Source organism: Triticum aestivum, chromosome 2D, assembly GCF_018294505.1.
Source record: "Triticum aestivum cultivar Chinese Spring chromosome 2D, IWGSC CS RefSeq v2.1, whole genome shotgun sequence".
Lineage (NCBI taxonomy): Eukaryota > Viridiplantae > Streptophyta > Magnoliopsida > Poales > Poaceae > Triticum > Triticum aestivum.
Window position 1 is genome coordinate 21,703,712 of NC_057799.1, and position 16,225 is coordinate 21,719,936.

General features: G+C 42.4%; 2 protein-coding genes across 5 annotated transcripts; one reads left to right on the forward strand and one right to left on the reverse strand.

Moving 5' to 3' along the window:
- Nucleotides 1–1,023: 1,023 nt before the first annotated feature.
- LOC123051190 (G-type lectin S-receptor-like serine/threonine-protein kinase LECRK2) lies at nt 1,024–3,883 on the reverse strand. Its single transcript, XM_044473997.1, has one exon. The coding sequence runs from the start codon at nt 3,701–3,703 to the stop codon at nt 1,250–1,252; it is 2,454 nt and encodes an 817-aa protein (XP_044329932.1). The 5' UTR covers nt 3,704–3,883; the 3' UTR covers nt 1,024–1,249.
- A 6,970-nt stretch (nt 3,884–10,853) lies between these two features.
- On the forward strand, nt 10,854–15,949 carry LOC123051191 (peptidyl-prolyl cis-trans isomerase FKBP19, chloroplastic). 4 transcript variants are annotated; one of them, XR_006423963.1, is made up of 11 exons: nt 10,854–11,138; nt 11,703–11,813; nt 12,276–12,361; nt 12,447–12,497; nt 12,617–12,697; nt 12,830–12,874; nt 13,240–13,295; nt 13,379–13,454; nt 13,534–13,640; nt 13,734–13,818; nt 15,519–15,949. XR_006423963.1 is itself a non-coding variant. In XM_044473999.1 (10 exons), the coding sequence occupies exons 1-9, from the start codon at nt 10,949–10,951 to the stop codon at nt 13,630–13,632; spliced, it is 795 nt and encodes a 264-aa protein (XP_044329934.1). In that variant the 5' UTR covers nt 10,854–10,948; the 3' UTR covers nt 13,633–13,640; nt 15,519–15,949. The 4 variants fall into 4 exon arrangements, 3 of the variants coding, with proteins under 3 accessions (XP_044329934.1, XP_044329933.1, XP_044329935.1); XM_044473999.1 differs by lacking the exon at nt 13,734–13,818; XM_044473998.1 differs by lacking the exon at nt 15,519–15,949 and having other exon boundaries at nt 13,734–14,310.
- The last annotated feature ends 276 nt before the right edge of the window (nt 15,950–16,225 follow it).

Here is a 16,225-nt window from a genome sequence, read left to right on the forward strand (position 1 = left end):
GTGGGAGCTTCAGAGGTGAAGCAGCTGCCGCTTCTGAATCCCGCTCGTGGAGAACTGGCGACGGGGAGTGGAGAGCCCCTCGATTTGGGCGTTGGGGGATTTTTTTACCCCCCCTAATTTTGGTGAAATTCAGTGAGTGAATGGAAGTACCATGCTGCTGGCAATCAGTCGGAACGAAGGCGTTTGCTTGTTTTACTATAGCCAATGTAGCCATTTACTGTCTGAATTACCCTCGAAAAAAATATTACCCTCTGAATGTTGACAGTGCAGAGTATTGCCCACTAATTCCCCACTGATACTGTCCACTAACACAGAGTATTCTCACTAATTCCCCACTAATACTGTCCACTAGTACCAGCATATTTGGGCGTTTGTTTGTTTGGAGCGTATTGACAGTGCAGATTATTGGAGTACATCTGTAGCTAATTACTGTCTGCATTGCTATAGGTATCCCCAATAATTCAGAGAGTATTACCCTCTGAATTTTGACAGTGCAGAGTAATAATTTTCATGTCTTTTTTTTTGGAGAATACAATGTTGTTCTGTAAGTACTTAAAATATGCTAGCAAAAACATTTTTCTTGATTCAGCGGTTGCATATTACTATTAGCAAGATTTTATGGGATGTTCGACACCAGCCCATGCCTATTTACATCCGACTCCCTTCAGTTGTTGGGAATGTTTGAATAAAATGGATTCATCAAAGATACATTTAGGCATATGAATACAGATAACGATGCATTTTCTGAAGAAAAAACAGAAGTATCATGGTGCTATTTGTTGCAGCTGGATGTAAGTGCCTGAAATACAAGGTAGCTAATGTTCTTCAAACTATAATAGAAAAATTTCTTGATTCACTGCTTACATATCAAGGTAGCTATTGAAGGACTGTTTGACGCCAGTGGCCCAGACAATGTAGCAGTAGGAAACTTTTATTAGTTACTAACCATATGTCTTACGTATTCACCTCTACCCCTTTTCTAGTGTAGAGAATGTATGACAAAAACAGGTTCAGAGATATAAATAAGCAAATAAATAGATATACATATGCATAATGAAAAGAGGATACAGATGTGTCGCAAAAAAAGAAAAGATACAGATGCATCTGTGATGCTATTGTTCAGCTAAACATAGGTTCCTGAATACTATATTTACCATTAATTCTGAAGCTTCAAATGAAAACAGTATCATATTACCCGTGTATTGCATAGTCTTGCTTCATGCTACACTTATTTATTAACAAGCAGGCACTACGGAAGTGAACTGATGAAGGAAGAGGGATCCGGAGGCGTGGGGATCTGCACTGCTCCATCAAGCATTTGTGTCACTTTAAGCATGGTTGGCCTCATAGTCGGCTCCTCCTGGAGGCACCAAAGGGCGACAGCCACGAATCGCTCTGCCTTTTTGATGTTGAAGTTTGCCTCATCGTCACCTTCCACCAGCAAGTCGATCCTCCCACATCTGTAACAATCGTTTGCCCAGTAAGTCAGTATCGAACGTTCTTCATCGGCGATCTCTAGCTCCACATTCCTCCTGCAGCATACAAGCTCCAGCAGGATCACCCCAAAGCTGTAAACATCAACTTTGGAAGTGATCCCTATGTTCTTGAACCACTCTGGGGCAAGGTAACCTCGAGTACCCCGGATGCCGGTGTATGTTTGTGTCTGATTGGCTCGAAGAAGCTTCGCCAGGCCAAAGTCTGCAATCTTTGCCATAAAGTTGTCGTCGAGAAGGATGTTCTGTGGTTTTATGTCGCAGTGGATAATCTGTGTGCTGCACTCCTCGTGCAAGTAGAGCAGCCCTCGTGCCACTCCAAGTGCAACTTGCACACGGAGGCTCCAATGCGGCCGAGCATCACCAAAGAGGAACTCGTTCAGCGAGCCATTGGTCATGAACTCATATACAAGCAGTCTGTCAGTTCCCTCATTGCAGAAACCAAGAAGCCTGACCAAGTTCTTGTGAAATGTCTGCCCGATGGTTTGCACTTCCACCATGAACTCCTTCTCAGTCTCTTGCTGGAGCTTTCCAATTTTCTTGACGGCGATGCTGGTCGCATGCTCATCTTGCAGCTGTCCTTTGTACACGGTACCAGAGGCACCACTGCCAAGCACCTCACGGAAATCACTAGTTGCCTTCTCCAGCTCATTGTAAGTGAAAATCTTTGGGGGCAATATAGAACTACTCGATGATTGCGATGACATAAGTTTCTTCTTGGAGGTTGTGGAGATACCGCAGTAAGTGCCGAAGAGCAGAATACTGCCAAGGAGAATGTTTACCAATACAGAACCCCCAAAAAACAAGGAACTCCCAAGAATCCAGTACTTCTTGTCTTCCTTCCATTTGGTGGAGCCGCTGCTAAGCTGGGACTCTGAATTGTTACTCCTCGGCACCTTGATAAGAACTGTCCTGTCTACATCTGCCGCCATATTCCCATTTGATAAAGGGAGCTTTTTCTTCCAGCAGGTATTTGTGCTTGCACGGAAGACGGCTGTGGCACAGAAGCAATCAATCACACAGAGTGTCCGGCATTCATTCTCATCTATGGGGCTGTACTCCTCATAGTCGGCTAGAGGCCAGTCAACACCATTGATGGGAGTCATCTCAAACTTGGCCACCGCTGCTGCCTCATCCAGGTAACAGCTTTGTGGTTCAAAGTCTGGCCTGCAACCTTTGTATTTTCTCTCCTTGTCGAAGAACTCGTAATGTTCTGGGCATTGGCATACTGTTGTCTGATTCTGGGTGCCATCGAAGCTGCAGTAACTGTTGAAGCCGCATGCCCCACTGCCAGCATTTGTTTCCTTTATCGCCTGGCAGATGTTCTGGGGAATCGAGCTCACCGCCGTCCATTGCAAGCTCCATACACTTCTGGCCTTTCTGCTCTTTGGGTAGAGATATTGCCGAAATACACCGTCTGGGTCAAGCATGGCACGATTGAAGAAATCACCCATTGAGACCCCCCCTGCTGAAGTGATATTGACCTGTGTCCCATTTGTCGTTGTGAAGTATATCCTGCCAGTTTCATTGAACACCAACCGTGAGCCGTTCCCAACTGTATTGGATGCCCAGTATGCATCGTACCGTTTTGTGGTAGGCTCGGCAATTGGATAGAATACAAGATTACCATCTGATTGCACAGCTAGGAGAAACCGGCCATTGGCGTAGTCCGTAGCGATGAGACGGCTTCTAAGTACCTTGTCCTGCTGACCCACAAGAAGCACTTGTGTGGGCAGGATGGTATCAGCCGGGACATCAAAGGTCTCCCACTTTGCTTTGCCATCTGCACCGAAAAGCCTGAAGTCACCTGTGTCGAGCATTCTGGCGTAGGCCGCACCAGGGACCCGGGGACTCCAGACCTCACCGTCAGATGGGTTGCGAAGCGAGAGCAACCCATCAGCCGTGAGCCGCAGCACAGAGCTGGATGGCACTTGCACCGGTGTATCTTGACTGCTCTTGGCATACCAAGCGACAGTCTTTTCAGGGATCTTGTCGAACCAGACGGCAAGGAGGTACGAGGAGGTGTTACCTTCCACTGGCTGGAAACCGAACGCGAAGTCTCCGGAAGGTGAGAGCCATGAGCTGTTTGGCCCCTGGGGCGTCAAGGAGGAGCCCAGGGTGATGTTCACCTGTGCTTGAGCAGCAGATGAAACCCCCAGCAGCAGCAGTAGCAAGAACTGGAGAAAGCGCCATGGGAGGTGAGGTGCCATTGCTTTTGCTTTGGTTGGTGCCCCTACTGATGAGAGCAAGCTTATGCCCCTTGGAGAATGGCACTTAACAGTGGTCAGTCATCACGCGTCTTCTTCGTGGAACAGTGTGGCACATGGAAAATCATGTCCATAAATTGGATTTTGTGTGGAGCAGTCCATGAGGCTTGGGTTTGAATTGGTCAATTCCTCTTCCTATCAGTGACATTTCGTTGTCATGCACAGAAAGTTCTCCCTGCTGACTGTTAAACTTGATGCAAGACAAAGCAGAAAAAAGGTATTCCCGAACCCGAATGCTCTTTCCTCTGCCGCTACTTTTCTGAGCTTTCTAGAATGATTGTTTCGTCTTTTTACCAAATTACCGTTAAGATATATTTTAAATGAAAAGTGCCAATCTGCTTACAGAAATATTTGTGAACTGAGAAAACAATGAAATTGATTTGTCCCTCAATACAGAAGGCGTCTTCCGTCAGTCTGAACTGTAAATCCTAATAAAAGTTCCATCAATTCTGGTAATCGTCTCCTACTTATGAATTATGATTTTTCTCACTTCCGCATCTCATGGCATTCAAGAGTTTCAGTTGACTTGACTTGACTTGGCATGCCACAGCTGGTCACCGGCCAAACACTGTAATGAGGACAGGAACAGTAGGCTAATGTCTACCACCAACAGGTCAGTGGCATTGAAGTTGAACTGCTGAGCTGTGACCACTGGCATCGATTCCTTTTCTATGATGGGGAGGATGCATCTGACTGTGACGTGCTGAATCTTTTGGCATCAAGTCCTTTTCTAAGCTGTAATTGGTGTTTCCGTGAAGGCAGGGGCACAAGGATTGGACCCATTGGCCTACCGGAGTAATAATGGAAATTATTGTTGGAGTAACTGTCAACACGGTACATGGCTACGGTAAGCGGAACAGGGTAGACCACTCAATTCCCCTTCTCTGCGCCTGAATTTCTGAAGAAATGATTTAATTTTTAGTAATAATTTGTGGTTAGTCAGATTTCACGTTTTTTAGGGAAACTCGGGTTTCATCTTTTTTGCGGGAAACTCAGATTCATTTTTCTTTTGGGAAACTTGGATTTTGTGTGGAACAGTCTGTGAGGCTGGATTGAATCGGTCAATTCCTGTTACAAGCCTCTCGAGATGTATGGTTCATCCTCTGTTCCTCTCTCCTGCTGATTGCTACACTTTAAGCAAGACAAAGCAGAAAAAAGGTATTCCTGATTGCCGTTTCCATCCTCGACCCCTGCTGGCCAGTTAAATCTTGGTCCAGAAAAATAGCCATGCCCTATTAAACTGCAGGCATGGAAATCTTGTGGTGAGCGAGAAATTTGTTCAGATTTGCAGAAACTGCTAGGTTGCTAGTGTTCTGAGATTTGTAGAATAATTGTTTTGCCTTTACCGAATTGCCATTAACGTGCATTTTAAATGAAAAATGGCAATCTGGTTCCAGAAATATTTGTTTAGAGGATTTAAGAAAATACTGAAAATTTATTTGTCCCTTGACACAGAAGAACTCTGAATCCTGGAGAAAAGCTTGTCTCAAGTCTGAATCCTGGAGAAAAGTTAAGAAAATTCTGGCTATCATTTCATACGTCGGAAAATTACGTTTTTTTTTAATCAATTATACGCTTCCCACTGCATCCAGGAGTTTCCGTTGATTTGACTTGGCTTGGCATGCCACAGCTGGTGACCGGTCAAGCGCTTTATGAGGAACAGGAACAGTAAGCTAATGTCTACCTGTCCTGTGCTATACTACACCATTAGAAATTCTGACCAGTGGGATTACACTACATTGGCGCTTCCGTGAAGGCAGGGGCACAAGGACTCGGCCCCATTGGTCTACCGGAATAATGGGGGTAGTAACTGTCAAACACGGCTACGGTTAGTAGGGCACTCTAGACCACTCAAATCACCTGCTCCACGTTTGAGTTTTGGAAAAAGGGATTTAAATTGAACTGCAAAAACATCTTATATTTAGTTACAGAGGTAGTAGATAATTGGCTGTGCATTGCAACGGGATGTAAATAGTATGTCCGATCATGATTTATCTTCACATATTAATTGGATTTTGTAAAAAAAATAGTTTTTTATTTCGTATATTTGTGACTTACTAAGGAAAATAAAATTTCATTTGGTAAACCGATGAGCAGTCTTGAGGTAGTTTTCAAGGAAAAACGGTGGAAAGAACCAGATATTAGAGGGAAAAAAATCATAACAGAGGGAAAAAAAAGTACATACGGTTGAAAGATGAACAAATGAACGACAGAACCTTACCTTACGTCTTTGCTAAACTAGGAGAGATTTGTGGTTATTGAGAAGTCATTTTTTAAGTTTTATTCAGATTTCCATTTTTTTTTGTGAGAGAACATTCAGATTTCATTTGAGCTTGTGCACAGCCTCTCTTGGTCGTAGGCCCACCACATCACCTACGAAATAAAGTCTTATATTGGGGCGAGGCCCAAGGCCCCTGTAAGGGACACAGCCACAACCGAGACACGTAAGTTTTTATTTTTATTTTTATTTTTTTTTGCGGGTGAGACACATAAGTTGGATTCACTAAAGTGGTACCCCTTGCAAATGTCACTCTCATCTTCCCAGATGGTAATAAATGACACACTACATGTGTGACACTTGTAGTTTTGTATTTTCTTTTGCGTCAAGATCTTTGAAAGTAGATTCCATGTTAATGTTAATACCGTGCGTTCAGATCATGAGTCGTTTCCACAGTTGCGTTTCTCGCGTCGAGATATTCAAAACTAAATCCCAAGTTTATTGATTTGGACGGACTATTTTCAAAAAAAAATCCAGAAACCAAAACAAAACAGGAAAAAATTAGGCAATAAAAGGACCAAAAACTTTTTTAAAAAGAGAATAAAAACAAAAACCAAAAACACACTTTGTGCTTTTTCGCTTTTTGGCGTGAAGCACAACTCTTTGTTTTTCACTTTTTGGGAAACACATCTATACTTCAAGTGGAGCACAACTATGATTTTCACTTTTTGGGAAACATGGTAAAAGCACAACTATGCTTTTCATTTTTTTTTTCCGAGAAGCACAGTTGTGCTTCACACGAAAGCACAACTATAATTCACCATGAAGCACAACTTTTTCACATGGTGTACTTCACAAGAGAAAAACACCGGGTTTTTCTTTTTAAAAGACCTAGGGGAAAACAATGTAAAACTTGAAAATCCAAAAAAACACAAAAAACGCATGAAAAAAAAACATGCTCGTGTGTGTGCACCCAGCACGCAACATGTGGTGACACTACTGCAGGAATGCCTAGCAGTGACGGGCCAGCCTCCCAGGGGCGCCTGCCACTGCTATAACCGCATCAGTGGCGGGCACCCGCCCGCCATTGATCCTATACTAGCTGTGGCGGGCGGCAGTGCGCGCCCGCCACTATTATGATTCTTACCCATGGCGGGTGTCGCATCGCGCCCGCCGCAATTGTATTATGCCAGTGAAAAATTAAAATAAAAAACTGCCATGGTAGCATTTTTATGTGCCGTTGCAGTTTGTTTAGCAATGACACGAGTACCCTAAAGACAGAAATAGCACACTTCAAGTAACTCTATTATTTAGTACATACACAGTACAATACAATAAGTGTATACAACATATGTATGTTCAGTAAAGTGCTAACTAATATCATAAAGCAGTACATATTTATACGACATCTGGATCACCATAGAAAGTATACATATTATGGTGATTGCGGGCCATCGTACCACATATAGATTTTGCTCTCGATGTCCGGCCCCTCAGACTCGTCAAGAAATCGTATGAAGGTCTTCCCAGCTTGCATCCCTAACTCCGTGGCAATTTGAACCCGATTTGGACCATGAAAATACATTCTCCCACCCTTTGTTAGTGATAGTGAAGATCACGAGTATGTCGTTTTTTAACAGCTTTATGTCAAGCTAAATTATGCCGTCCATATCGATAGGCAAGTGGACCACACGGATGAACTTAGCCCTTCCCCAACAAGGGATACGTCATGTTAAAAAAAAGATATTAGACAATTGTGGACGCAACATTACGAAATGACAAGCTATAAGGCCAACTCCAACGCAGGACTCCAAACAGACGTCTGTTTTGCCCGGATTCTGTCCGTTTGGGTAGGGCAATGGGGTCGTGTCCGGGCAGTTTCTGGGATGCGGTGGCCGTGCGCCCAACGCGCGGACGCATCCCGGCCGCATCCTGTCCGCGTACAATTTTCTTTACAAGCCCTTAACTTTTTTTCATCATTCATTTTTGGTACATGGAAATACATCATCAAATTTTGACTAGAAAAGCAAGACCAAAGAAAACAAGAACCACAAGAATACATTTTAGAAGATATCCAACTTCCATAACTGTTCCGGTAAGTTGGATTAGTGCCTCTCGATGCATTCATTGTTGATCTGTTGAGGAGACTCGATCTTGCATGCTTCTTTCTTCTTCGAGTGTAAAGAAGTAGACTTGCTTCCTCACATCTAGTTTCATGTCTAGCCTCTATTCTAGCAACAAGTGCACTAGTCTCATCTCTAGCCTCTATGCTAGCTAAAAGTGCACGAACATCTACTAACTTGCGCTCTATCAATATATCGATATACTCTTCTTCCCAATACCAAAACTTGCATCCATGCTACATAATAAAATTTTAAGTTAGCACAACTAGTCAAATCCGAGAGCACAACCGAAGCTAAAAATAGCACATACCCCATCGTTTAAGCACTTGATGAACACCCATCCGGGATGTTCCGGCGTTGTAGACACGCAGCGCACGACCTTCTTTGGGCAGTCATCGCACTTAATGAGTGGCAACGGTGCGTCGACGAGTTTTTGGGCTAGCACCGAGCCCGGCCAACCGCCATTCGTGTATCTGCCGGCGGACCACCGACGGCGTAGACCCGAGTGGCTAGAGGAGGAGCCACTACCTGCATGCGGCCTTGCCGGGGCCTTCCGGCCCGGTGCCCGGCTAGTCCATGGCGCGGCGCGGCCTCCCACAGCCGGGCGAGCTCAAGACTGACCGGATCAGCTCCAAATCCGGCCGCCGGGTGCGCAAATCAGGTGGCCGTGGTTGGGTAGCTCGGGGGCGTCGAGGGGAAGGGGCTGGGCTACCGCGCGTCCGAGCTGCACAGCTGCAATGGCAGCGGCGGCGGCGGCGACGAGGGGCAATGGAGAAGAGCGGAGAAGAGTGCAACTAGAGGGGGGGGGGAGGGGGCGGATAGAAAAAGGGGCCCCTGTGCCACCGACGGGCGGGCCAGGGGAGGACACGCGCACACGGCCCGCCCGTCCGCGCGCTGTCCGTTTCACCCCAAAAGCGGTCCAAACTTGGGGCCGGGGATGGGTCGAAAGCGGACAGAAAACAGCCAAAGTCCGTTTCCGTCCGCGCGCTGGGCCGTCTGGTTCGTCTGTTTTACTCCAAACGGACCCGGCCGGACTAGATGGGGTCGCGCGCTGGAGTTGGCCTAACACAAATTGAATTAAACATACCGCCCACTTCATAAAGTCGTCGTGAAGATCTACACAGATTTCTTTGCAAGTGGCCTCAACCTTATTTACTTTATATTTTGTATGTAATAAACTAATATTCGATGTGGTCTAACACAGTTGAATGTAACTATCTCAGGTTCAAATGGCTAACATCTGCAACATTTTGTGATACTGGTGTAATACCGTGCACCTTAGATCATGAACAATATCATAATTCTGGGCGATAGTTCCAGACAGTCATCGTTATGGGTAGGGGTGGGCATTCGGTAGAAATTGAAAATTCGGTTTTTACCATTCGGATTATTTTCAAATTCCGTTAACAAAACTGAAAACCGAAAGTAACCAGCCAAAATTGCTAATATGGATAAGGTATGCGTGCATGGGGTGAGTGTATGTGCGTTTGTATAAGCGTGTGTGTACTGTGTTAAAAAATGTTAGAGCTACGTTGGTTGTACTTGCACTACATATATCCACACATATTTGTACCCTTGACTGCAGTGACTTTTTTAGTTCGGGCAGATAAATATGATTAGTTTTACTGTAGCATCTTCGTCTATGCCATAATGCCCATGTGCAACATTACATTGGTGCACGTGGTTGCAGACCGGAAATAATTGCTGCACCATGTTAAAAAGAAAAACCACACCAACCTTTTTTAGGACACAAAAGTAAAAAAAAAACTCACAATTCTCCGTTTCTAGGGGCCTAAAAACATATCGTACCAAACACATATGACGATGGCCTTATTTAAGAGCAAAATGAGACATCCACAGTATTATTGTGAAATGCCCTGAGATGTGAGAGATATGTTAGGATTGGGAGCCGTCAGGATTCGTTTCCATGTCGTGTTAGATACCCATGACCATAGAAAAGTTGACCTTTTTGTAGCATCAAGCTAAAAGGTGTAGGTAAGCAGGTACCTGTGTTTTTGGTGGCTGCCGTATGTCGCGCCCTATCCCCATTCTCTTCTACCGGGATGATCGCAGCAGCTTCCGCTTTCACCAAAATGAGTAAAATTCTCTGCATTGCTAAAGCTCTATTGGGCGCTCTTCCTGCTGCTCTTTGTCCGCAGCATCACAGACCACGTTCGTAACGTGAAACCCCAGTGAAATGTTTCAACTTGCAGCAATACTTCCATGAAATTTTTTAAAACCTAATGAAATTTGTGAACCAGGCTGTTTTGAAAAATGTTCACAAAATCCATTGACCATTCAGCATCGACTTTATATTCATCAATTTGGGAAATCCAAAATTTTGAAAAAACGTTCAGTAATTTTGAAAAAAGCACAAAGTTAATTTTTTTACAAAATTTGAAAATAGTTCATAATTTTAAAAAACATGAATTAATTTTTTTCCTAAACGCTGAAAAAATTCATGAAAAATGTTCACGAAACTGGAAAAAAATTCACAAATTTGACAAATGTTCATAAAATTCAAGATCAAATTTGAAAACAAAATTTGCAAAAGAGAAAACAATTCACAAATGTTGGAAAAGTGCCGGAATTTTAAATTTTTTAAAATTTTAAAAAAGACCACACATTTCGGAAAAATAAAGAAACTGAAAAACGGAATAGAAGCAAAAAAGGAAAAATTAAAAAAAAAAAGTGTTTTAGGGGTAGATCGCCCTGACTAACATCCACGGCTCTTTAGTGGCCGTCGGATGCCACACGGGCGGACGTGCGCGGTGCAAAACTGCAGAGTTTCTTGTAGCCGCAACCTCTTATCCCACCCCGAACCTGTGGCTCCCGGCGTCCGTCCCCATGTCATCCCCGGCGTGCCGTCCCGGCCTCCCGGCGCCTCGCCGGCAGGCGCCGCTCCTCCCCCGCCCAGCCGCTACCCCGTCCGTCTCGAAGATGGCTGTTCATAGGACAAGACCTGCCCACTCCGCCTTCGAGTTCTCCTCCTCTCCTGGCCGCCGCCGTCGTGCTCGGGTCATCTCTTCTTGCCACGGTAAGCAGCTCTGGCTTGGTCCGATGGATTGTTGCTCTTATTATGCGAGGAAAATTGCAGATTGTTTGATCCGTGCGTAGGACCTGTTCATGTTGAGATGCTTTGCTAGCACTACTGTCTACAAATATTAGTGGTCCAACTGAAGCGCATTGCCCCGTGTTGAGTGTGCTAACTGTCAAGGGCTGTGAAGTTTCTGTAAGATGTGATATTGATACGGCTAGTAGGATTTAGAAGCAGAATGTAGTTTGCCTGAATGTTGGAAAATACAGAACTGTAACTGGTATTTTAGTGAAAGTTGTTTGCTTGGCTTATTATATATTTTTACCATGGGAAGATGTCAGTTTTGGCTGCAACTATTTTCTTCCTAGGACTATACATTCATTTCCAGATGGCCATGCATATTTTAGTGAATAGTATGTACTGCAAGATCGTTTCCATTGGGTATCACTTCATACCTGCTGAACACGTTTTGGAAACTAAATTTACTTTTATTAATTCTACTGATTTGACAATATTTCAAATGGTACTGACCTTGGCTTCGTTCTTTTACTACTTTTATTACAGGTGGTATGGTAGAAAGAAGGAGACTACTGTTGATCCCTGCAATTAGTCTCACCATTGGCTCCCTTCAGTACAGTCTGGAGAAGGGAGCAGCAAAAGCTGAATTTACTGACAGTGAGTTTTCAGTCGATATCCTCCCATCTGAAAATAAACAGGTTTTTCTCTACTATAACACATCCTTTGAAGTTTCAACCTATTAAGACTGTATTTGTAAACCTCATAGGTATCAGGTATCATCAATGCTTAGCTGACATATAGTTTTACTGAAATCTGCTACATTGACATTGTAGAAGAGACACCAGTTGTTAGACTAAAAATAATTTCACCTTAAGGCCGTGATCTGTCATACCTTGTTTTTCACATATTTATTAGACATTATTTTGTTGGTTTGTCTCTTGGTACTACAGAAAAATCTTTCAACTTAAGAAGGTACTGGGGGCTGACATATATAGCCAACTGCTGCTAAATGAGCTTCTGTTTAAAAGTTTAAGTTATCTAGTTTTCCGTCCAAACTCATATAGGTGTTCATAAGTAAAATGTGCAATCAAGCGTAACTCTTTGATATTGCAATTATAGTGCCAGCGCTTCGTGGGAAGGATTATGGAAAGACGAAAATGAGTTATCCAGATTACACTGAAACAGAATCAGGCCTCCAATACAAGGTGCTTACACTGCCATTCGATGGTTCCTGCATAATACTCAAAAGTTCAGATTTGTTAGGTTCACAATTCTCATGAGGAATTACAGGACTTGCGAGTTGGAGAGGGCCCATCCCCAAAGAAGGGAGAGACAGTAGTGGTGAGTAGCAAGCATCACATTTGCATCGGATTCTAGGTCATTTTGCATGTATGTTCTTCAGCTTTATTTGTTGAGGTGTGCAACCACGATGTTGACTTGGGTTTGTGAATGCACATCAGATTGATTGGGATGGGTACACAATTGGATACTACGGTCGCATTTTTGAAGCTCGAAACAAGACCAAAGGTGGTTCTTTCGAGGTACAAATGCTGCCTGAAGATGAACAAAAAAAAAAGAAGATTCTCAGCTTCCTTGGCATATATATTTGTTGAAGTATAAACTGAGTTATTCCTTCAGTTCTATCAATTCTCCTGTTTTGCATTTCCATGTAGGGTGGTGATAAAGAATTCTTCAAGTTTAAGGTTGGATCAGGACAGGTGATTTACTAATTACACAAGTACTACTCACATACGCCTCTGGTTTCCTAATAGTACCATTTTTGAATGTCGGCATGATCTCCAAACTACAACTTTGACAAATAATTTCTATAATAATATATTTGTAAATACCAAAAAATTATATATTGGGAAATTTTGTATGTATCCAATCTAAACACTTCAAAATATATTTTCAGTCACTATTTTGAAATTAACTTTGTCTACGAGCAAAACAACAGCTTCTCTAGAACTCGGGTGATAGTTCGCTTACACTTAATTACATTTAGAGGTTTCGTTCCATTGTGTATTCTGAAGCTATTATTTGTTACTTGCTGACAAGTAGCATTCTTAATAACATCAATTAGGTAATACCAGCCTTTGAGGAGGCTATGACAGGCATGCGTCCCGGTGGAGTTAGAAGGTCAGTCCCACATTTCCGTAACCACAGTTTCTAAATGTTTTAACACAACTATTAACCGTATTACTGATGCCCACACCCTTCAGGATAATAGTACCACCGGATATTGGATACCCAGATAATGACTTGAACAAGTTAGGCCCAAAACCGACAACATTTTCGGTAATATATTTCCCTGAATTTAGAAGTTTTTCTATATTTTTGATGATTATATAACAAAAGCACCATATTTTTCTTACAGGGACAAAGAGCTCTAGATTTCGTTCTAAGGAATCAAGGACTAATAGATAAAACCCTCCTGTTTGACATTGAGCTTATCAGAATAATTCCGAGTCAATAGTATACGAGGTTCCTCCCTTTCCCCAAAGTGAATCTTACTTGTCATTTTGTCTTGTTCAACTGAATAAAATGTTAGGAACTTGGGGCCTTGGGCTATTGCAGGGTAATTTCGATGACCATTGGGAGGAAAGAAGCATACTGTTTGAGCATGGAATCAAATCCTTTGATGACCATCCGATATGTAAATGTATATACTATATACTTGAGTATCAACAAAAAACATTGATATCACGCACCCATTTTATTATTACTGAGAAATACTATGAAGAATTTTAAAGTGCAACCAGATAGATCCTATATATTCTTGAACTAGACAACTTTTTCACACACTCCCTAGATTGGGTTATTAGATAAATACTTACAGCACACAACTTACACCACACGAAAAATTGTAATATTCCAAAAAGGATGCAGCATTTCCTGCCTTTTTTTGTACACTACCTAGATTAATGTTAAAGCCTATATCTTAGGGATTGAGAGGAAACCACATATCCATAATACACTCAAGAGAGAACATGTGCAACCAACAGCATATGCTTCAATAGTTTTGCTCTTAATTTTTCACCATGTCTAGGAGCTGAAAGCCTCAGCCTCAGTGGTCTGACCTTAATCTGTAATCAAATTTGACTGGACATTGTCTCGAATTGTGTTTATTTTGAATTATAATTTCATGAATCAAGCATATAGAGTGGATTTTCCCTGATATTGTCTTCAGTGTTTATTTATTTTATCTACCAAATTAAAGCAGCAACTAGAGAGCAAAACTTATCTCATGGTCATTTGTTCTTCTGTGTTTGATTATGTTTTATCTTATTCCCCTCATGTGTGTGTATGTCTTATGCTCGAATCAGAAGATACATTTTTCCAAAATTTGTGTGCGAAATAATGCTGTTTCATGGGACGTTGTTGCAGAATTTCTGTGTTCGAACCAAATCATTTAACTCTGTCAACGGGAGGACTGGATTTCTAGATATCAAATTTCGCCCGCAACCAACATTTGATCCTTTGTGCTGAATTTTTAGTTTTCCCACTTTAAATTTTCTTCTAGATAGAATGCATGATAGATGGGTGATATTAGGTTTGGCCTTCTCTAGCTTTAATGATTTTGATTTGGAGCTTCCAAACCTTGTGTCATTTGATCTAAGGTCGTTTTCATTCCAGGTCACTCTTTGTGCCAACCTGTGAAGTTTTTGCTTGTTGTGTTTATACTCAGTCACACATTTGTTCATGTTTGGGCCCCTCACTCACTAAATTTCTATGAATGCGATTTTTAGTAACTCCTTGTATTGATTTCGCTTTAGAACATTACATTCGTCAATGAACAGAAAACACTACAATACCATGATGCACATGTGTACCCAAGATAGCATTAGCCTGGCGTGTTTGTCGCACCCCATGACTCGTGCACATTACTATTCTTATTTGAATCTGTGGTCTAAACAACATATATCATATACCTAGATATATACCACTATTTTTGTGGCGCCTGCACAACTAGCTATATTTGTATTGTAAGAACATGGCTTTCTTTTGACGCTGAATACCATGGAAGCACACAAAAGACTTGGTGGGGTTAGGAAGCACCAGGAAACTTCGCAGTGTGGCTTGAGTTCTCATGGGTAGGGGGCATTTGATTTATTGTTTGTATTCCCTTGAGATGGGCGACCACAGTTTTGACCTTCCCTGGCTTAAATATTTTTGTGTTATAGCTTTGGAACCTTTTTCACTTGGTCCACATACTCATAAGTAGGTGATCCTTTTGCCTGAATGGTGAAGTTGTTAATTGTTTTCTTAATTTTATGCTAATTCGCACATTTGTTCACACTTGATTTCACGCTTTCAATTTTAATACATGTGTTTTTATACACATAGCAAATAACTTTCCAGGAACTCCTCCTACTGACTCACTGAGAGCTACACCACTGAACACAAGCACAACACTCCAGTACCATAATGACCATGTGCTACTCAAGATACATCAGCCTGTCCTATTTATGAGTGAAGCACATTGCTCTTCTAATTTAAAGGCGTAGCCTACATTGTATGTTGCATATCAATATATATGCCACACTTTTTTCAATGGTGCCAGCGCAATACTCTATGCTTGTTACTCCTACAAGATGAACAAGGCCTTGGTATTCTATCGAAGCATATATGGGGTTGGGAAGCATCAGGAAAAGTTGCAGCACATCGGCTATTTTTATTGAGAGAATTCCTTATTTGGCCCTTTGTTAAAATCCCCTTATTTGTTTGTTTGTTGCCCAGAAAAACCCTTTGATTGGTGCATGCCTCTACGAGAGTTCATTATAGTTGAATCATGTCATGATTCAAGATTAGGCTGGTATAGCGTGTCACTAGAGCACGTTATTGATGTTCACGAATATAAGATGGTAATGGTGGGTTGTGTGAAATCCGACGAGAAGGTCAAGCTCAGTGTGTTATGGGACAATGACCAGTTTTGCTGATTTCCTACACGAGACTGATAGACTAGTGGTATGTCTTGTATGTAGCATGCTAGATGTCACACTATGAGATGGTAATCCCATTCATCAAGTCGTGAATCTTTTGTGAGTCAAGATCAGATAGCTGCGAGG

What these genes read in the sequence shown, in the direction of transcription:
- LOC123051190 (XM_044473997.1), bottom strand. Translation starts at nt 3,703, where the DNA reads ATGGCACCTCACCTCCCATGGCGCTTTCTCCAGTTCTTGCTACTGCTG.
- LOC123051191 (XM_044473999.1), top strand. Translation starts at nt 10,949, where the DNA reads ATGTCATCCCCGGCGTGCCGTCCCGGCCTCCCGGCGCCTCGCCGGCAG. An exon ending in CGTCCCGGTGGAGTTAGAAG is followed by an intron (nt 13,296 to 13,378) that starts GTCAGTCCCACA and finishes CACACCCTTCAG; the next exon opens with GATAATAGTACCACCGGATA. An exon ending in CAAAACCGACAACATTTTCG is followed by an intron (nt 13,455 to 13,533) that starts GTAATATATTTC and finishes TTTTTCTTACAG; the next exon opens with GGACAAAGAGCTCTAGATTT.